Raw genomic sequence first — 22,107 nt, 5'->3', positions numbered from 1 at the left:
GCTACCCAGACCCCGGCGGATAGTCTCCTCTATCCACTCGGGCTCTATCCCGGGTGGCAGCCCGCAAATCCAAGCTTTCGTCAGTCTCTTTTTTTGGTACGTGGGCAGGAATAAAATTTCCTTACCCTCCAGAGGTTTACTAGCAAATTTGCAAGCCTCTTCAGGGGTGTCAAATAGCAACCACACCGTTGCATATTTGACACTCCTGGAAATGAATTTAATTGTTGGCAAATACTCTGCCAACTCCTTTTCAATTGCCGTCTTTTCGAACAGGGCGATGGTGTCGAGTGCCTTGGAGTAGGTTCTCAACACCACCGTCCTGTCTTCACGGTCTTTTAACCACTTTTTAGGTGGTATGATCTCCCATTTCAAAACTTTGTTATTTTTCATTGCCATGTTTTTTATTTTTTTTTTATTTTTTAAATATATTCAAAATAAAACTTAAAAAGCGAGAAGAAAAAGAAATCAGAAGAAAGTCACAATGAACAAAAAGGAGAAAGTCAAATAAAGTTAAAAAGAAAGTCAATAACACAGCAAAAACCTTCTGGCCATTCGGTACTCCCGGCCTAAATTGAACCCGGAACGCCGCAACTGGAACACAACTTCCGCAAAAATTGGTGTAAAATTGGTAAAAATTGTTCAAACTTCGGAGGCAAAACACTCCCCTATATAACAGTTTTCACAATTCTTAAAGTTCTTCACAGCACAATACAGTTCTCATAATTAGGTGAGAAAAATATTCACTCAATTATCGAAGACGAATACGCCCCCCAAAAATTCTCACAATTCAGCGAGAAAAATATATTTGCCCCATGTCGGCAGAATCAGAATTCTGAATCCAGTAGGACTTCCTGCCTGTAAAAAACAATTTTCAACAAAAATTCCCACTGGACCCAGAAAACAGAATCTTACCTTACAATGGGGCTTCAAAAATTTTCAATTCAAGACGGCTTCAAAAGCACGTCTTCACCGCTTCAGTGCCAAACACAACACTGACTCGCACATGCGCAGAAGCAACCTGTTAGCAAGCTACTTACCACACAGCCACGCCTGCGCCATCAAATTCACTCGCAAAGCATTTGTCCCTTAAGGACAATGAGCGTAAGATGCCGTCAGTGCCGCAAGAAGCACATATCAAATGCAAAAGCTTCCAGCTGAACTTAAGATCTAACTATTGACTCTAAATACAAGTGTAGTAGACATTGTTAATGCTTGGATTTCTTCAAAATTTACTGATAACTAGACAGTGTATCTCTTTAGTATTCTGATAAACACGGTGAGTTGAACAGATATCTTTAAATGCATACATCTTATATATTGTAGGTTTTAATCTTTCCAATTTTCGAAGAGAAACTGAATATCCAGATGGAGCGACAGAGAGGAAGACAGAAGCGATAAAACTGCAGATATTAGTAAATTCAACGACAGCCAGATCGAAAAGTGTTACAACAGCAGCAAAAAACAATTTAAGCGTCGTCTCTAGAAGCAAAGCTGGTAAGATATCTTTTTATTAAAAATCGCACGATTTCAGAAAAAAATCTGTATTTCTTATATAGCTTTAGGTCAGGGAGTGTCAAACTCAGTCGCACAGGGAACCAAAACTCAAAGCACACTTCAGGTCGCGGTCCGAACAGGATAAACAGACTAAAACTTTTTGAACATGAACATGTATTGAAACATGGTATATAATTTTATTCCAAAAATAAATTAAATTTAATTTAAATTACTTAAAATATTTTGCTCTGCATAAAAATATCTCCTGTCAAAATTCCAAAAATTTAGAATAAGAATATGTTGCAAAAACAGAAAAATGTACATTTTATTGTAAATTAAAATAATAAATCAAAACTTAATTTTCTTTCGACCACCAATCACAAACAAAGAAGAACTGATAAGCATGTACCCTGAATGCTTTGACGATACAGTCGGGTGCTTTGTGAAATGTCGATACCATATAACAGTCGACCCCAATATCAAACCAATTGTTCACCCACCTCGCCACATCCCTCTAGAACTAAAAGAGAAGCTGAAGACAGAGTTGAACAAAATGGAAAAAAAAAAAAGAAATAACCACCAAAGTGACACGACCAACAGACTGGGTGAATTCAATTGTAATCAAGGAAAAACCCAATGGTACCCTACGGATATGCCTCGACCCAAGGGACCTGAACAAGGCATTAAAAAGAGAGTACCATCCAATTCCAACCCTTGAAGAAATCGCACCATCATTGGCTGGATCCAAATTATTCAGCAAACTGGATGCCAGTAATGGGTACTGGAATGTAAAGATAGACAAAGAGTCATCCATGCTCACTACCTTCAACACACCATTTGGCAGATATCGATTCAACCGACTCCCATTTGGATTGAAGGTGAGCCAAGATGTTTTCCAGCGCCAAATAGATGAAACCTACTAAGGCTGCAAGGGAGCAATTGGGATAGCAGATGACATCCAAGTGCATGGCAAGGATGAGACCACATATGTCTTCAATTTACATGAAGCTATGGAGAAAACCCGACAAGCAGGCATCAAACTCAATGCAGACAAGTGTGTGATAAAAGCAAAGGAGTGCAAATTCTTTGGAATTATATACTCTGCAGAAGGAGTTAAACCAGACCCCGCTAAAGTGGAAGCCATGAGAGACATTAAAGAATCCAAAGACAAGAAGGAACTCAGGAGTTTCCTGGGACTCATCCACTACATGTGAGCCTTCATACCCAAGCTGGCCGATCACACTGCAAATCTCCGAGGACTAAACAAAGATGACGTAGAGTTTGATTGGTGTGCTTCACACACACAGGATTTCAAAGCAATAAAAAAGTTCACCAGTAAGGAGACAACCCTGCAGTTCTATGACAGACGCAAACCAGTAACACTCCAAGTTGATGCTTCTATGAGAGGAGTTGGCGCAGCATTGATACAGGAAGGTAAACCCATTACATGTGCCTCGAAAGCGCTCTCACCCACAGAGATAAGGCACGCAAATATTGAAAGGGAACTCCTGGCAGTAGTATATGGATGTGAAAAGTTCCATACATACTTGTATGGCAGACATTTCAATATTGAAACAGACCATCGCCCGCTACAACAAATACATAGAAAAAATCTCACAAAAGCACCAGCCAGAATACTGCAAAGATTACTGTTAAGGCTTCAAACATACGACTACGATATCAGGTACAAGCCAGGAAAAGACCTGATATTGGCGGATGCTCTTTCCAGACTATCCTCACATGATAAACAGGAGATGGAAGGACTAAGCATAAAGGTGCACCACATTATAAATGTGACAACCACAAAGCTAGCAGAAATCAAAGAGAAGACCAGCAAAGATGAAGAACTTCAGCTCCTTACTCAGATGGTGATTCAGGGGTGGCCAGAAAAGAGACATCAGGTGCAGCCCCTCATTCGTGAATATTGGGCCATCCATGATGATATATCAGTGGAGAATGGAATTCTGATGGCTGGATCCCGAATAATTATACCCAAGTCAATGCAAAAAGAGATTCTTGACAAGATCCACCATGGGCATCTAGGAATGGAGAAATGCAAGCTCCGAGCCAAGTCAGCAGTATATTGGGTAGGCATGTACAAAGACATAGAAAAGACAGTTTCTACATGCCACATCTGTCAAAAGTACAGAAACTCACAACAAAAGGAGGAAATGATATCTAGTGACATCCCAAGAAGGCCATGGCAAACTATTGGAGTAGATCTGTTCACAGAGAGCCAAGAATGGTATTTGATAATGGCCTGCTACTACTCCAAATTTTCATTTTTGAGAAAAGTGAAAGATCTGAGAGCCAAAACAATCACTACAGTGGCTCGAGGACTTCTAGCAGAGCAAGGAATACCAGAGCAGATCATATGTGATAATGGAACCCAGTTCACATCGCAAGAATTCAAAAAGCTAGCCGATGAGTATGGGCTCAATATTACAACCTCATCTCCACACTACCCCAAAGGTCATGGGTTTATAGAAAGACAGGTGCAGACAGTGAAGAGAACACTAGTCAAATGCCGAGAGACTAAGGAAGACCCACACCTGGCACTTCTGTCCCTACGAGCGACACCACTGAGAGCTGATATGAAATCCCCAGCAGAATTGCTGAATGGCAGGAAGTACAAAACTACCCTGCCAACTAAGATCCAACCTCCTATTGACCAGGAAGAGACAAGGGCAAAGCTAGCAGCCACTCAAGAACAATCACAGAAATATTACAACAAACATGCACAATATTTACCTGAGATACTTGGAGGACAACATGTGCATACTCAAGATCCCATAACTAAAACATGGATCCCAGGATAGGTTGTCAGTAGAGCTGAAACTCCAAGATCATATATAATAGAAACGGAATCTGGTGGGCAGCTGAGACGCAACAGGGCCAACATCCGCCCAACACCAAAGCTGTCGAGGACAACGTGTACAACACCTGCTGCATCAGTGACAACACCCACAGAATCATCACCCCGACGGGCACCAACCACCTATCAGCAGCCCAACAACACACCTCAGACACCAGTGCGAAGCACAAGATCCACCAGATGGAGATCGAACATTCTGCCACCGGTTCGATACCGTTAAAGAAAAAAAAAAAAGAAAATGAAAAGATAAGTAACTAATTCTGCTAGATTACAAAGCAGAGGCAGAATAATCTCACGATTTCTGCTGTAGGATTGCAACCTCAGGCTGACAATCCATAGAGTAAGGGAGACTACTTATATTTGTCTTCACTGCCAAAAGACCCCTTTATTTCTTTTCAAGAAGAGATGTTACACATTCATATCTATGTGTATACGTAGGTATACGCATGTAGAATACATCCCCACTTTTGGCACTATTTTGTTCGTAAACAGTACGAACTGTGTCTCAAGTATATATGTATTACTACGCTGAATGTTGACAGTTCGTGTAACATGTAAAGTAAATAAACACGTAAAACAATAACAATGCCTTCAATTGAGTTGTCTATCACCCATCGAGAACGGAACTACACATAACAATCTTCATCACAGAGAATGGCTGCTCACACAGATATGTACTTCCAAACAAAGAACGCGTTCGAGTTGCATGTAAACGGAGCTGCGGCAATGCCTTAGGTATGACGCATGTGAACCGTGCGGGCCCCACACAGTTGTACTTTTCTTTTAGTATCCCATTACACTGCAGTTCTGTCAGCTCCATTTGAATCTGTGCAAGTGCAGTTTCCACATTGATGACAAATGGGTTGCGAAGCAGCTCGAAATTATTTTTCTGTGCTTCAAAGTCACTATAGCACCGCGTGAATTCAATGCGGACCGCACTTAATTTATCAGCAAAGTGTTTCTTTGAGAACACCGTAGCGCTGACTTGGCTCAACATTACTTGGCAACAGGGAAAGTGAGACATGTTCAATTGGTGCATTTGTGTCTCCCATAAGCGCAACTTCACTTGAAATGCCTTCATTGCGTCATACATATCACAGATCATGCGATCCCGTCCCCGGAACCGGATGTTTAAAACACGGAGATGCGCAGTTATGTCAACCAGAAACACCAATTCGCATTTCCACTTTTCATCCTTCAGAACTTTGGATTCTTTTCCTTTACTGTCCATGAACTGACATATTTCCTCAACCAGCTCAGAAACTATATTGAAGACTTTGCCCCGACCGAGCCACCGCACTTCCGTATGTTTTGTTTCGTAGCGGCGTTTGAGATTTATACTCTTTCGGTATAGCAACATTAGCACCACGAATAAGACAACGGGTGTAAGAGTTACAGTGGCGTTGTTTCTAGTCGTGTGTTTACTTATTGTTACTTTTGGTAACGTGGAGGCGCAATGGCCCAGTGGTTAGGGCAGCGGACTCGCTGTCATAGTATCGCGGTTTCGATTCCCAGACCGGGTGTTGTGAGTGTTTATTGAGCGAAAACACCTAAAGCTCCACGAGGCTCCGGCAGGAGATGGTGGTGATCCCTGTTGTACTCTTTCACCACAACTTTCTCTCACTCTTACTTCCTGTTTCTCTTGTACCTGTATTTCAAAGGGCCGGCCTTGTCACTCTCTGTGTCACGCTCAATATCCCCGAGAACTACGTTAAGGGTACACGTGTCTGTGGAGTGCTCAGCCACTTACATGTTAATTTCACGAGCAGGCTGTTCCGTTGATTCGGATCAACCGGAACCCTCGTCGTCGTAACCAACGGAGTGCTTCCGCTTCCACTTTTGGTAAGAAAGGTAGTGCAGTCAATGCTATATATAATGTAATGGTCTACTTTAACCACACATTATGTATGCGCAGTTTTAACAAGAATGCATGTATGTTGCCGAGGGCAGCAAAGTACTCTATTTGTTGATGCCGCCATTTAGACCCATTTCATGCTGATATCAAAATGGTCCCGCGGGCCGGATGAAATTGCTCCACGGACCGGGAGTTTGAGATGCCTGCTTTAGGTTATCTGATTTTAGGAGGCTGATGAAACTGCATTTTGCTCAATGCTTTCTCGAAGACATTGGTTACGTAAATGAAGTTACAAACAAGTATCGAAAGTGTTACCTTTATTTTATTGAGTTTTTTGTAGGCCAAGAGACATGGTAATTAAATCAATATTATAGTTTTTATTCTATGGAACCTAGAAGAACGAAACTAATCCTGTAATGCAATAGCCTTTCTAATGTAGCAATATCGTCTCTCATTGTTATCTTCACTGTTTGAGAAGAGTATTAAGAATAACCTCGGTCGAGATTACAAACATCTTCGGCTAGTTCAACATTGTTGTAAACGCTAATTCGATTGGTTGACACGTTGGTCTCTACTACGCTCGCACCACTGGTTATCACGTGACGCGATTTGCCTCCGCTTATTTTCGCGCCATAGTTCCAAGCAGCCAATCACAGCTTTCCATTTCTGAAGTTCATTTTGAGCCCAATAAACTGTATAAAAGAAGGTTTCTCAGACAAGTATTCGTCTTAGGTTTCAAGTCCTTCTCAGGGCTAACCTCTGACCACACAGAGCATACTCAACCATGTTCCAGTTTCGAAAGGCAGGCGACCACCATTAATACAAGATGTTACAGATACCTCTCATACTGTTAGTGTGAAAATATCACCACGGAAAAAAACGGTTACAGGATATCTATAACTAGAGAAAAATAACCAAGCAGAATATATAATGAAGACGCAGCAAAAACCAAGCGACAGACATCGACAAACATCGAAGATTTAATTTGTACACAAGACAACTACAGATTCAGCTATAGCGGTTAGGTGAAAATCTCGCCACGGAAAAACGGCTACAGTTAACACATCTGGAAGTATATTCATATCAAGAGAAAGATAAACACAACGAGTGATTCAATTAATCTCAACTATGAGACGCAACATCTTGATATGGAACTCTTACACTGTACCTCATAAACGGTAAATCAATTATCTGTTCTTGGGTTCTAGTTTCTTCTAAGAACTACCTTAAGCCATCTGTTATTACCTGTTGCCAGGCTGATACCAACAACATGAACTGTGAACCAAATTCCATCGTCATTTCACTGGTCAGTACCTTTTTACGCCTCACGAACACACAGACACAAAAACATGCTAACACTTTCAAACTTCCAACATCAAGCATGATTGTAAAATATCTAAAATAAATAATGTATATACCTCAAAAAGAAATCTTGTCTTTCCACTTGTGTTTTGCCGCTGCATGTATTACCTGGTCAGTAAATATTTATTAAGAATGGGATCGCGTGCGACTGTGTCTCTTATACGATACGACCGCCATAGATCCTATTTTTATACTAAAATGTACAAAATATATATGACACACTTTGAGTCCAATTCGCTTCAGTTTCAGAGCATGATCAATGATACGAAGGTAATTTGACAGTATTTCGAACCTCATCTTGAAAGCGTTCTTTTGATGTTACAGGATTGTTTTCACAAGATTCATTGATTTTATTACAAAAAGATAATACTGATTATTAGAATGTTGTTATTAGTCATATAGATTTGCGTGACCAAACTTGGCTGCATGCACTTTGTATAACGATCATTGTTTTAAAAGTTTGTTTAAAAATTTGACTGCCTTCATAGGGACAGCTTATTGAAAGCCATTAAACTTTTGAAAGACATTTCCAAGGGGGTTCGTCTTTCTCAAATCAACGCGCATGCTTCTTGTTTGGGATCAAAGTACTTAATTTTTGGTAACATTGCTTACCTATGTATTCTTTCGTGAGAAAGGCCAAGTAAGCAATTAACACACATCGAGTATTATATTATATGACTCACACACACACACACACACACACAGAAATTTTGTTAAGAATTCTTGATACAATCACAATATTTGAACAAAATTTCTTTAATTGAAAATTATTAATCATATAAAAGAATCAACTACGAGACGCAATATCTTGATATGGAACTCTTACACTCCGTGTACCTCATAAACGGTAAATCAATTATCTGTCTTGAGTTCTAGTTCTTCTAAGAACTACCTTAAGCCATCTGCTACTACCTGTTGCTATGCTGATACCAACAACATGAACAGTGAACCAAATTCCATTGTTAATTCTATAGTCAGTACATTTTATGCCTCACGAACACACAGACACAAAAACATACTAACACTTACGAACTCTTAAAATTTACACGATTCATTCAAATTTTACAAATGCCTTACTTAAGGTCCGGGGAGAGTCATCGGCAAAAAATTTTAACTTTTTCCCGAGGGCGACCCCACAGCAATATCATATCTTTTCCACTATTTCAGTATTACGCGTTAAAAGTGAAACAAAAACATCTCTCTTTGTAATGTAGACACTTTCACTTTAATACTGAAACTATTAAAGTGAAAGCATTATATACAGGGATGAACCATTAACAAGTGGTCCTCCATTTTGCTAGAAGAAGATCTGCTATGATCTTATATGCTACACCACTAGTTTTCAATTCATATTAATCAAATTAATATTCAATTTTTCACCCTTATTATGTGTGTGTGTGTGTGTGTGTGTGTTTGTGTGTGTAGTAGCAATTCGTATAAAATTGCATCAATGACTTGAACTTGAATGAGTGGTTTCACGTAAATCGGGATAAATTAAAAAAGGTTTGTTATTATTATTACTGTTTGACTATTGTAATCACGTTTGTTGGTTCCTCGTCAGGGAAACGTTGTTGTGTTGCATTTGTTAAATAATTGTAAACCGTAACCCTCCCCCTTTCGGAGAAGGGGCTTTGGTTATTGTTTAAAAATTGAATTGTGTCCCTGTTTGGAGAAATTGACAATATTTTTACCGTCTTTACGGAAGCATTTTTGTTAAAATGCCTTCGATAGAAGAAAGTCCAAAAATTAATTTCGCTGCAGCCGTACACTTCTATACAAGAGGGAGGACAAGATCCAATTGATCGAAATTGCAAGAGACGGGCCTACAATTCCAGTCTGTTATATATTTTGAGTATTATTATCACTAGCGATATCAAGATATAACTTTGTATTTCGTATTTTATGTGTAGATGTATATATATAGATGTACATGTAATATGTACATATATATATATATATATACACATATATACATGCATAATATATCTACCCATACACACATACGCACACACACACACACATACATAGGGGCAGGTGTGGCTGTGTGGTAACAAACTACGTTCCAAACACATGGTACTAGGTTCAGTCCTACTGTGTGGTGACTTGGCATGTGTCTTCTGCTGTAACCTCAGACCAACAAAAGCCTTCTCAGTGGATTTTGTACATATATACAGGTATACATACATGCATACATACATATTCGGCATAAACACTCTACCACTACAACTAATAACTGTTGGGAACACTTTCAAACCTGCCTTACATTCGAACCGGAATCTCAACGCCCGAGTTTTCCACCTGAAGTTAATCTCTCTCATGGAGCTCATACAAAAAGGGCAAGTCTTTGGGCCCATACAATGTGACATGTACACAGTCGAGTGGCAAAAAAAGGGGCCTTCCACATGCTCATATCCTGCTTTGGATCTCAGCGAAGGTCAATTCCAATTACATCGACAACATAATCTCTGCAGAGCTTCCTGATCCAGCTTTAGACAAAGAACTATACGAAATAGTTAAAGCAAAGATGGTACATGTTACATGTGGGCGTGGAATCAACATAAACTCACCATGCTTGAAGGACAGCATATGTTCAAAAAGATTTCCAAGGAGGTTCCTACAAGAAACTCAGACAGGTGCTGATGGGTATCCATCATACAGACGCAGAAAACCAGAAGACGGAAGTTTCACAGCAACTATCGGAGAGCACGATATTGATAATAGATGGATTGTTCCATACTGCCCACTCCTGTCAGAGACTTTCAATGCCCACATCAACGTTGAGTTTTGCAACTCCGTTAAATCCATCAAATACGTTTGCAAATATGTAAACAAGGGTTCTGACGCTGCAATGTTTGGACTTCAACAAGAATACTGCCAGGATGAGGTGACGCATTATCAGGTGGGACGGTACATAAGTAGCAACGAGGCTTTCTGGCGCATCTTTGGTTTTCCAATTCACCAACGACACCCCGCCATTCAACAGCTTGCAGTGCACCTGGAAAATAGTCAAAGAGTGTACTTCACCGATGCTAATGCTTCTCTGTTGGCAGAGGAACCAAGGGGTAGCACACTCACTGCATTCTTCAAGCTTTGTTAAGTGGATCCATTCACTTAAACCTTGCTGTATCCACAGATTCCATCGTACTTCACTTGGAATGGAAAAAATAGGCCCCACGGAAAGCAGGTCAAAATGTTCATGGATACCCTGGCATTAAGTTTCACACTTGCCTTGGGCGAGTATACACAGTGCATCCCACTCAACAAGAGTGTTTCTACCTTCGTCTACTACTGCATGAGGTCAGAGGGCCAACGTCTTTCCAAGCCCTAAAAACCGTTCATGGACATGTCTGCACAACATACAGAGAAGCCTGCTATCGACAAGGTCTGTTAGAAGATGGTGCACAATGGGATGCTACTTTAAGAGAGGCCGCTTTATCACAATCACCTAAAAGTCTCAGGGCACTATTTGCAGTATTACTACAGGCTTGCGAACTGTGTGATCCGGCCACTCTATGGCTCAAATATAGAGACAACCTGGCTGAAGACTTTCAGCACCAAGCTCAACTGCTCTATCCTGACATGGAGGGTATCAGCAATGAAATCTATAACAAAACACTCATTGACATTGAAGACAGAATTGCTAAACTGGGTGGAAATGAATTGTCGACGTATGGCCTGCCACAAGCATTCAGGTCAGGGTCAAATAGCCTTCCCACTGCTGTCATTCGTGAAACAACCTACGACGCTGAAGCGCTTTCAAAGTACATTGTTGAAAATGAGCCTAAATTACTTCCGGAGCAGCTGCAGGCCTACAGAACTATTCTTAACAGTGTACGCCAATGCGAAGGACGAATCTTCTTCATCGATGCTCCCGGAGGGACAGGAAAAACATTTATTACAAAGCTTCTCCTTGCAGAAGTTAGGCAGCATCAGGACATTGCAGTAGCTGTAGCCTCCTCTGGCATTGCAGCTACTTTGTTACCCGGTGGCAGGACAGCACACTCAACTTTTAAACTCCCTCTCAATTTAGCAGCATACGAAATACCTTCATGCAACATCAACAAAAGCTCAGATCAGGAACAAGTACTTAAAATGTGTCATCTAATTGTCTGGGATGAGTGCACTATGGCTCAAAAGGGAGCTTTGGAAGCATTAGATAGAGCCCTGAAAGGCATCCGAGACTGTCAGGCTCCAATGGGAGGTGTAACGCTTCTGTTGTCAAGTGATTTCAGGCAAACTCTTCCTGTCATTCCGAAAGGCACTAGAGCAGATGAAGTCCAAGCATGCCGAAAGTCCTCTACCCTGTGGCATCATGTTACAGTCCTCAGTCTCACCACTAACATGAGAGCTCAGCTACACGGCGACAAAATGTCCACAAAGTTTGCACAGGACATTTTGACACTTGGTGAAGGAAAGATATCTCTCGATGCTGCAGGACAAATGGAAGTGTGGTCATTTTCCTCTGTTGTTAATTCTGTAGATGACCTCAAAAACAAAGTCTTTCTCAACTTCACACAAAACTACCAAAATTACAATTGGCTGTGTGAAAGAGCAATATTAGCTCAAAAAAACGTCGCTGTTAACAAAATTAATCAACAGCTAATGCCTTCTCTTCCCGGCACTATACACACTTACAAGTCTGTTGATACAATTCCAGATATAAATGAAGTTGTGAACTATCCTCCTGAATTTCTCAATTAGCTGGAGCCTCCTGGACTACCTCCACACATATTAGCACTTAAAGTTGGAACTCCTGTAATGGTACTCCGCAATCTGGAACCACCAAGACTTTGCAATGGAACACGACTGGTGATGAAGAAAATGATGTCACACGTTATCGAGGCGATCATTCTTTCTGGATGTGGAAAAGGTGATGACGTCTTTATTCCAAGAATTCCACTTACTCCATCAGGAGCAGAAATTCCATTTACATTCAGAAAACTGCAATGCCCCCTTTGTGTCAGCTTTGCCATGTCCTTTCACAAATCTCAGGGTCAAACCCTCTCTGTAGCTGGTCTTCTCTTGGAAGAGCCCTGCTTCTCGCATGGGCAACTGTATGTTGGCTGCTCAAGAGTAGGAATCAAAAGAAACCTTTTTGTATACGCTCCACAAGGAAAAACAAGGAACATTGTTTACAATGAGGTGTTATAATCTCAACAGCCAGGAGGTATGTACATGATCCCCCCTTTTTTTAACAAACTTCATGTACTTTCATGTATTTATATTAATATACATATATATATATATATGTGTGAGTGTGCGTGTGTGTGTGTGTGTATCCATATATATATAACAGAAAAGTCAAATTCTTCAATTGAATGTAACCGGGCAACGCCGGGTACCTCTGCTAGTAATAATAATAATAATAATAATAATAATAATAATAATAATAATAATAATAATAATAATAGAATATAATTCCCAATTTACAGGGCAAAAGTCCAATTTAGCAAATCCAAATCAAATTTCACAAATTATATAAGTACATAATTAAGAGAATTAACCTCTATTAAGTAATTCAATAGTGAAAGATTCTCTCTATATCATCTAGACAAATTTAAATATACTATAATAGATATTATTCAAAAAATCACTAAATTAAATAAACATTAAATTGACTACGTGTTTCGTGACTATATCTTTAAATCAATACTATTAAAATTAATTCGATTTAAAAATATTGCCTCTCTTCAGGTCTAAAATAATAATAAAATAAATGTATGTATCTTAAAATATAATAAATAAATATAGAAAGAAACGTATCTTAACTATAAATAATCGAATAAAATATAATGATATTAATGAAAAATAAAATCTTATCTTATTGAAGAATTCCAGTTAACTGAAATGTTAACGTTATACTTAGAACCTAGCGTTCTTAAGAAATTTATCACGGGAAAACATGACGTAAATAATAACAATTAAATAAAAAGATAGAAAAATATATTTTAGCGGTGAAAATAACAATATGTATTTTAGTTGTGGAAATAAGAAATAAACTAGATGTAATATACCATTTAATGGAAAAATTTTAATATCTCAGCAATTTAAAAACTAAAATATGTGAAATGCATAAAATAAACTAAATTTCGATAACTTAATCTATATTCATCAATTTATTTAATTTATAAACACCTTCCTTTAATTTTATTCCAATTATGTAATATACACTACATAATCTACTGCTAATTTATACTCATTATACTACTATAAATTATAACAGCAAAAATTAGTAACGTAAATCAGGGTTTAAATATATACACAAATTAGCTAAACTTATTATATAAGTAATTTAACTTATGTCTACATTTAATTTTTCGCTCATCTTGCTAATTAAGCAACTTTTTAATTTTTAGATAATAATATCTCCATAAATTCATTTGTACATAGTAAACAAAAATTATTACCTATTCGATAAGATTTAGCCTTACAAACTATCTCCCAATTTATATTATACTTAATTGCTCTAGATTTCAATTCCCATATATATTTACTAAGGCCAGTTGAATTAATCAATGTTTTATTCTTAAACGAATGCATGTGTTGAGCCACCCTTAATTTAATTTTATTAGAAGTCGACCTCACATAAATCACATTTAAATTATAACTATTCGTATTAATATTATCATCAATCAAAGTCACTACACATTTATGTACTACATCATCCAAATTACATTTTGTCTTATCTCTACATGTACAATTAATTATATTTTGGTCTTTATTATCATTGGAATAATTATTTAATTTGTTAATGTAAAACTTATTATGCTTAAATCTATTACAAGAAAAAATAATGTTACCAACATTATTAGTAGTAGAATAACCAACTCTAAAATTATTACTAGAAAAATGCTATTATATTTTATATTATCTATAATGAATACTTCGATTAGTTTAAATATCTCTTTAATAATGTTTGTTTTAACTTTTGACCCCATAAGGAATAATTAATATTAGGTTTATTATCATAAATATCATAGGAATCATTTATATTATAATATTTTATATTATCCATCATAGGACTCCCTTATGCTAGAAGGAACTGCATAAAATCTCGAAGGCAATAAAAAGCAAAAACATTTACCATGTATTTCCTGGACCATAATAATATCAGGGTAATAAAGATGTTAAGATACAAACATTTATTTTATTATTATTTTAGACCTGAAGAGTGGCTATATTTTAAAATCGAATTAATTTTAATAGTATCAATTTATTTATTATCGATTTAAAGATATAGTCATGAAACGCGCACACATCTATACATATATACGTGCAGTTATGGACATTAGTAAAACTAACGAAAGCACACACATGAATGCTGTAACAATACTTATAATGATTAAATAAAGCTGATGCTACATAATTACCATGTTCTGCTCGTTATATTTTTATAGGTAAACGCGCGAACATAACGAAAGTCATAATACTAGCATACATGCGAAGTGGATCATCCGTAACTGGCAAGATACTCGAACAAGCTCGAAACGCCATATATTATTTCGAACCACTTCGCAAACTTTCCTTTTACAGCTATGCTAACCAACCGTTAACAAGCATTGATGATAAAAAAAGGTTTGTATTGATACTAAAACTATTTCTTTTGATATATATACATACACACAAACGTACATTCAAACATACATACATACATACATACATACATATATATATATATATAATATATATATATATATATATTATATATATATATATATATATAATATATATATATAATATATATATATATATATATATATATATATATATATATATAATAAAATACAAAATGGGACAAGAACGCAAAACAGGACAACAAAACATCCAGATAGACAATACAAAAAAACACGGACGGGTCATTCGAAGCCTTTTACCTTCAGTCAAGAACCGGATCATCCTCGCAATTTCGGCTGATTAATCTTGAGATTGCTCCAATTTGGCCAGCCCAAAAGGAAAAACTAAGCTAAGAGCATTAGATTCCTCGGAAAAAAAGCAACGAATGTTTACGAAACAAGGACGGAAAAACAGACTATGTTACACGAATATAAATACAATATATATAAAAAAAACTTAGATACGTTTCGACTAAAGATTGGTCTAGGCCATGTCTAACTTAATAGCACCACCTGATATGATTATCTAAATCCTGTTTAAGTCAAGTTTTGTTTATGGTCCATTCAAGTTCTTGTTGAGTGAGTTGTATCCAGGTATAGGTAGCTTATCTGGTATTCCTTAAAGAAATCTGCCCAGACTCCGTTTAAACGTGATGGGAGCCTTTCCCTCTTTAATCAGTTTTAGGACAATGTTAAACAGGGCAGGGCCTGTTGAGGAAAAGAAATTATGTCGCAGTGTACCTATATGTTGTGATCCTGAATTGGGCTGGGGACTATGGTCCGTGGTCCCAGCCTTGGATGAACCTTGAAACTAATGTTCAGGTCGTTTGAGCAATGCTGGCAGTATATTCTCCACATCTTACAAATGATGCACTACTTGCGGCGGCGCTGGAGAGAGTGGAGTTTGAAGGATTTAAGGCGATCCCAGTTACCGAGATCAGTCATGCCTTCAATTCGTTTAGTGAGTGCCCTCTGGGGTAATTCAATCCTCGAGATGTCTTGTTTTGTATGGGGAGACCACAAGGGACAACAGTATTCGAGGTGTGGCCGTACAAAAGAGGAGAAAAGTGGAATGATGACACTTTGTTCTCTGCACCGGAAGGTTCTTAAGATCCAGGAGCTCATCCTACAAGCTATATTGAACTTATTGTTGATGTGGGCACTCCAACTGAGATTGTTATTAACAATTACACCCAGGTCTCTGATAATGTTAAAGGTTGTGAGCGGTTCCCTTGAAGGAAGAGAGTATGGTTGTTTTAGTATAGACTTTCTTCCAAAATGCATCAGCTCAAATTTTCCTCGTAACACACGTTTTCCGTTTACGTACGGAAAGCGTGTGTATAAAATTATAGAATTATTTTGTTTGTTAATTGTTTAAATTATTTTCCATTGCTTTCGGTTTTTTTTTTACACGCGTAACAATTAAATTAATTTAACAATTAAGAAAATAAAATTAGGGTTAGGGTTAGGTTGAAGGTTAGTGACAGGATGTTGTTTCAGTTTTAGACGTAGCAAATGATTTTAGCTCAAAAGAGAGCATAGGATTGGTTAAAATTTGAAAAATTAAACTACGTTAGACAAACAAATTACAATTTTCTCAAGAAAGCCAAGAGACAAAAATGTGTTATTTTGACATATTCTACTAGTATACGAAGTTTTAAAGTGTTTAGTTAACTAGAAATTGTCTGCCGTTCAAAAGGAAAAGATCCCTAGGTCCGTGATATTTCTTTCAAGAAAGTATTTAATATGCGCTATGTTAAAACTGTGCTTTTGATTTCATAATGGATAACATTGTACATCAGTTCATTATAATGTTCGTGCACTCATAGGTAGCTTCCCATATATTTCATCAAATAACCCAGATATAGGGTACTTTCATTTCAAGATGCGTGCTTTGACGTGGTAAAATTCTGTGTTGCTGTGAAAAGCTACGATCTCTCTGGCTTGAATTTGAATGTTATTTTGCTGAACAGTTTCAAAGGCTTGACTTCTAATTAAATTCAAGAGATTTACTGCTTTTTTGTTTTTGTTTTTTTAATAATTATATGATTTAAGTCTCTTTTACTTGTTTTGAAAAGTTTGTATTTTTCATTTGTATTTTTCAGATATTTCGCAACTAACAAATCGGTAGAAAAGGGAAAAATACAAATTTTGAAAGCACATCTTAATTGTAAATTTCGTAACACTTTTGTGGAAACATTACTTGACAGAGCAGTTTCAGGATGCAAAATTTGTAAAAAATTTAATCAGTGTCTTAAAAAAAATAATAGTGTGCCGATGGTTAACAAATGCCTGCCACAATTACAAAATGTGTGTAATTCAGCTAATGTCAGAATTGCTAAAGTAATCCGCCTTGATATGAATTTAGTACCCGAGTTATTACAGTCGGATTCGAACCTATATGTTGTACACCTTATTAGAGATCCACGTGCTATTTTGAGATCCCGTTCAAAAGTGGGTTTAAAAATTTTAGAAGGTGAAAAACATACAAAACGTCTCTGTTCTCAAATATATTATAATGCTATAAAAACTATTGAACTCAAGAAAATTCCACAGTTTAAAGAGAGAATAATGACACTTTTTTACGAAAATCTTAGCGAGAATCCCATTGCTGTTACGAAGGATATGTACCATTTCCTTCACATTCCATTTACAGAAAATGTTCAAGAATGGATTCGCCGAAATATGCTAGGCAAAAATTTGAACAAAAATCCATTTTCAGTTTCGGCACGAAACTCCTTATTTCATACTCGGGAATGGCGTTTAAAGTCTGCGTATGATTTCGTCAAAGATGTGGATGAAGCATGTTTATATGTGTATAAACTGCTTGGGTATAAAGCAGCCAGAGATATCAATCATCTTCGGAATATTTCGGAGAGCTTTTTTGATATAAATCGTTTCTAGTGTTAATTTTTAAAGAGCAAGGCCATCACTAGACTTTAGTGCCTGGGGCTGCTTCCAAATAATCTGGGTGGGCACTAATTAGTAATAATGCTAAAGTGCAGTTTCGAAATAAATGTATCACTGTAAGGTTTTTCGACAACTTTGTCAATAAGCGGAGTCCTGATCGAAGCCCGTCATTTAACCTGACATAACTTTTTTTTATTTTTTGGTATTTTCAGAAAAATTTTATGGATTAGTGTTCTACTCCGTGAAGTTTGTACGACTGCGCAATTTTTAAAAAATTAATTCCTATTTTTAAAACCATAGTTTTACAATACGGACAGTCCGAATCTGCCATTCCTTGGATCTTTTCGGTTTGAAGGGCAGTTTTTTCTAGCGGTGTGATATGAAATTGTCACCCATAATTATGACCCTAGTATCGATCTATTGCATTTCAATCTGTTTTAGGGTTAGGGGTGGGGGAAGGGTTTCTTTTTTTCTTCACAAATGTAAATAAACCCAATCTGTTTCTTAAACGAGGGACACATACATACGGCACAGAATGTTTTTTTACCTCAATGGACGTCAGTGATTGGTTGAAATTGCAGAAATTGAAGAAAAACAACAACAAATATCTTACAAACTATAGAATTTTCTCAATAAAGCCAAGAGAAAAAGATGTTTTATAAACACATTCTACCAGTATACGAAGTTTAAAAGTGTTTAGTTACGTGGAAATTATTTTAAAATACTGCCATTCAAACCGAAAAGATCCCATTTCTTTTGTTTATAATTTCCAAATAATTTTCATACAAAAAAATGTGTTTATATGCATGTACACTTCTGGATTTTGCTATGATGTAAATCAATATTTTTCATTTTATATGTATTTGCTGATCTATAATGTTTTGTATTGTACTGTATTATTATTGTTGTTATTATTATTATGTTACTATTTCACTATATTATGCTGTTGATGTTTTCTATCTGATTTTTTTCCACCTAATATGTACTGTGAACCGCATGATGCATATATTATTTTACTGGTATTATTATTATTATTATTATTATTATTATTATTATTATTATTATTATTATTACTTTTTTTTTCTTCTTTCAAATTTTCTTCCATTTCTTGCCGAGTGTCTTCCCGACTCCTAGGGCAAAGAAACTCATAGTGTATATTGGTAGGCCATTAAACCAAACTCAGTAGTTCGTTCATTTTTTTTTTTTTATTTTTTTTTTTAAGTTAAATTAAAATGCATGAGCAGCAACAGTTCTCACATCGACAATGCTCTTCTCAATACGTGTGATGTACCAGTTAAGACAATCTTTTGCACTTCTTGCAGGGATGGTAAGCCAGGAATCATTCTCATATAATTTTCGGTTCCCTTCTTGATCATTCCTAGTGCTCCTACGATCACTGGTATTGTAACCGCCTTGAGATGCCACATTTTCTCAATTTCAATGAGTAGGTTTATATTTTCTGAGCTTGTCAAACTCTTTCGCTGAGATTATGATCACAGGGGATGCTCATGTCGATCAATAAGCAAACTTTATTGTTTTGGTCTTTCACAACAATATCTGGTTTATTGGCCTTGATGGTTCGGTCTGTATGTACTGGAAAGTCCCACAGAATGGTTACATTTTCTCCTTCAGTTACAGCCTCAGGGTGGTGATTATACCACTTGTCGGCAGTTTTGATATTGTAATGCCGACTTATTAGCCAGTGGAGATATTGGCCAACTCTGTCATGTCTTAATTTATACTCCACTGGTGCTAAGACTTTACATCCAGAGATTAGGTGGTCCACTGTTCAATCATGTCGTTGCAGAATCGGCATTTTGGGTCTGCTCCATTTTTCATCACATTAGCCTGGTAGTTCCGGGTTGATAGGCTTTGGTCTTGAGCAGCCAGGATGAAACCTTCGCTCTCTGCTTTTAGCCCTGAGCTCCGCAGCCACTGATGGGTTTGCTTCTGGTCAACATCAGCTTGTTTGCTGCGGGTCACATATTTGCCGTGCAGAGGTTTCTCCTCCCACCTATCAGCCAATTGCTCGTGCGCTTTTTTCATTGCCATCATTTTCACCTTCTTTGCAACAATAGTTGCCGTACTTCCCTCGGATTGTTCAGTTTGGGTATCCTGCACGAGATCAATAGCAAATTTTTTGCTTTCCTTGATGATAGAATGAAGCTTCTTTCGTCTCTCGTGATTTTCCACGAGCTTTAGCATCCAGTCATTCGATATTACAACTCAGCAGCTTGCGTATTTTTCTATCTATATTCTTTACTTCACTCATATTCCAGTTCAACACATTGTAGCTATAAGTAACAACTGGAACTGCTAGGGAATTTATAGCTAACACCTTGTTACGTGCATTTAGTTCAGATTTCAGGACTGCACGAACTCTCCTATAACATTCCTTCCTGATTTTCTCTTTCATGCTTGCATGCTGAATACCAGAGCCTTCATTTATCCCTAAATATTTGTATGTTTGTTCTTGCTCAAGCTCTCTTATGACTGTGTCAACATCTAACACGACTGAATTTGTGGTCTTCACTTTCCCTTTCTGGAAAGTGGCCTTGGCACACTTCTCAAGTCCAAACTCCATCCCGATGTCATCGCTGAATGATTTCACGGTGCGCAATAGGCCTTCAAGTTCATTATTGTCTTTACCATAAAGTTTTAAGTCATCCATATAAAATAGATGGCTTATTTTTTTATTGGCAATTTTATACCCATACCTTGTTCTGTTTAATTCACTTGTAAGGGGTATTAGGGCTATGCAGAATATTAAAGGTGAAAGTGAGTCACCTTGAAAAATTCCACAGTTGATGTGTTTATATTTTCTGAGGCAAGTACTCCATTAGAGTGGTATAATTGGAGATTCGTATTCCACAACGACATATTGTGCTTCAGGAAGTTTGAAATCACAGGGGAAATTTTGAAGATGTCCAGCGATCTCAAGATCCATGGATGCGGTATACTGTCGAAGGCCTTTTTATAGTCAATCCATGCGGTGCTGAGATTTCTGCGCTTGTTGTGACAGTTCTCAAGGATCATACGATTGATTAGCAGTTGATTTTGCATCCGTAAGAGCCTCGGCGGCACCCTTTTTGTTCAATGGGGAAAATATCGTTCTTCTCCATGAATGCATATGTTTTCTCCGCCAGGATAGATGTTAGGATTTTATACGTGGTGGATAGACAGGTTATAGGCCGATAGTTTTTTGGAAGGTTGGTTTCGTTATTCTTTGGGAGTAGGTAAGTAATGCCACTTGCTAACCATTCAGGTGTTTTCTTTGGGTCTCTCATAATTCCATTGAGCAGCTGAACTAGCTTACCGTGTGCGCACGGGAGCGATGCGAGCCAGAAATTCGGCACCCTATCTTTACCGGGGGATTTCCAATTATGGGCCTTCGTGAGTGCCTTTCTTAGGTCTGCTATTGTGATGTCTTCCCATGCTTGTTGTTGTAAATTTTGGTAGGATCCTTCAGTTTGTATAATCCAGTCTGCATTTATGTTGTACGTCTTCTTGTCACTCCAAATCCTTTTCCAAAAGTTTTGAACTTCTTCCATGGGAGGGGGGTCTTTAACGGTACTTTCTCCTTCCCTATTTCTCTGTAGATTTTTTGGCATTGGATGTGAACAGCTTATTTTGCTTGTAAAACTTGTTTCTCTTCTCAAATCTTCGTATTCTTTGGGCTTTTGCTTGGACTTTTTGTTTCAGCGTTTCTTTTATTGATATCATTCTTCTCTTGGTGAGGATCCAAATTTTCTCTTCATCTTTCTTCCTGTTCTGGATCTTACATCATTTCCACATATTAGTTCATTTAATATTGATATTCCCCTCTCATAAATTCAATCTCTTTTTCAATTTTACTTCTCCAGGTTTGATTTCTTCCCAGGTTTTGTTTTCTTTGTTTTTTCGGGGGCATACAGCTGGTTTCAATTGCCCTAGCAGAAGCGTAAATAATTTCATTTAACTCAGTAAAATCAGGTTTTAATTCTCGTATTATTTCATTT

The 22,107-nt window shown here is 37.3% G+C and overlaps 2 protein-coding genes across 3 annotated transcripts; one reads left to right on the top strand and one right to left on the bottom strand.

The window, feature by feature from the left end:
* Positions 1–1,147: 1,147 nt before the first annotated feature.
* LOC115221016 (carbohydrate sulfotransferase 1-like) lies at positions 1,148–18,466 on the top strand. Of its 2 annotated transcripts, none has more exons than XM_036510268.1 (3): positions 1,148–1,276; positions 14,984–15,161; positions 17,305–18,466. In XM_036510268.1, the coding sequence occupies exons 2-3, from the start codon at positions 15,025–15,027 to the stop codon at positions 18,101–18,103; spliced, it is 936 nt and encodes a 311-aa protein (XP_036366161.1). In that variant the 5' UTR covers positions 1,148–1,276; positions 14,984–15,024; the 3' UTR covers positions 18,104–18,466. The 2 variants fall into 2 exon arrangements, with proteins under 2 accessions (XP_036366161.1, XP_036366160.1); XM_036510267.1 differs by lacking the exon at positions 1,148–1,276 and adding an exon at positions 6,413–6,503.
* Positions 4,977–5,729, bottom strand: LOC115221017 (general transcription factor II-I repeat domain-containing protein 2-like). Its single transcript, XM_029791233.1, has one exon. It carries the CDS (start codon positions 5,727–5,729, stop codon positions 4,977–4,979), a length of 753 nt encoding a protein of 250 aa, XP_029647093.1.
* Positions 18,467–22,107: the final 3,641 nt, after the last annotated feature.

The sequence above is a fragment of the Octopus sinensis genome, linkage group LG17 (genome assembly GCF_006345805.1).
Source record: "Octopus sinensis linkage group LG17, ASM634580v1, whole genome shotgun sequence".
Classification (NCBI taxonomy): domain Eukaryota; kingdom Metazoa; phylum Mollusca; class Cephalopoda; order Octopoda; family Octopodidae; genus Octopus; species Octopus sinensis.
The sequence above is the reverse complement of the archived record's forward strand: the minus strand, read 5'-3'. Positions and strand labels throughout refer to the sequence as shown.

What these genes read in the sequence shown, in the direction of transcription:
- LOC115221017 (XM_029791233.1), bottom strand. Translation starts at nt 5,729, where the DNA reads ATGTTGCTATACCGAAAGAGTATAAATCTCAAACGCCGCTACGAAACA.
- LOC115221016 (XM_036510267.1), top strand. Translation starts at nt 6,479, where the DNA reads ATGCTTTCTCGAAGACATTGGTTAC. An exon ending in TTCTCGAAGACATTGGTTAC is followed by an intron (nt 6,504 to 14,983) that starts GTAAATGAAGTT and finishes ATATTTTTATAG; the next exon opens with GTAAACGCGCGAACATAACG. An exon ending in AGCATTGATGATAAAAAAAG is followed by an intron (nt 15,162 to 17,304) that starts GTTTGTATTGAT and finishes TGTATTTTTCAG; the next exon opens with ATATTTCGCAACTAACAAAT.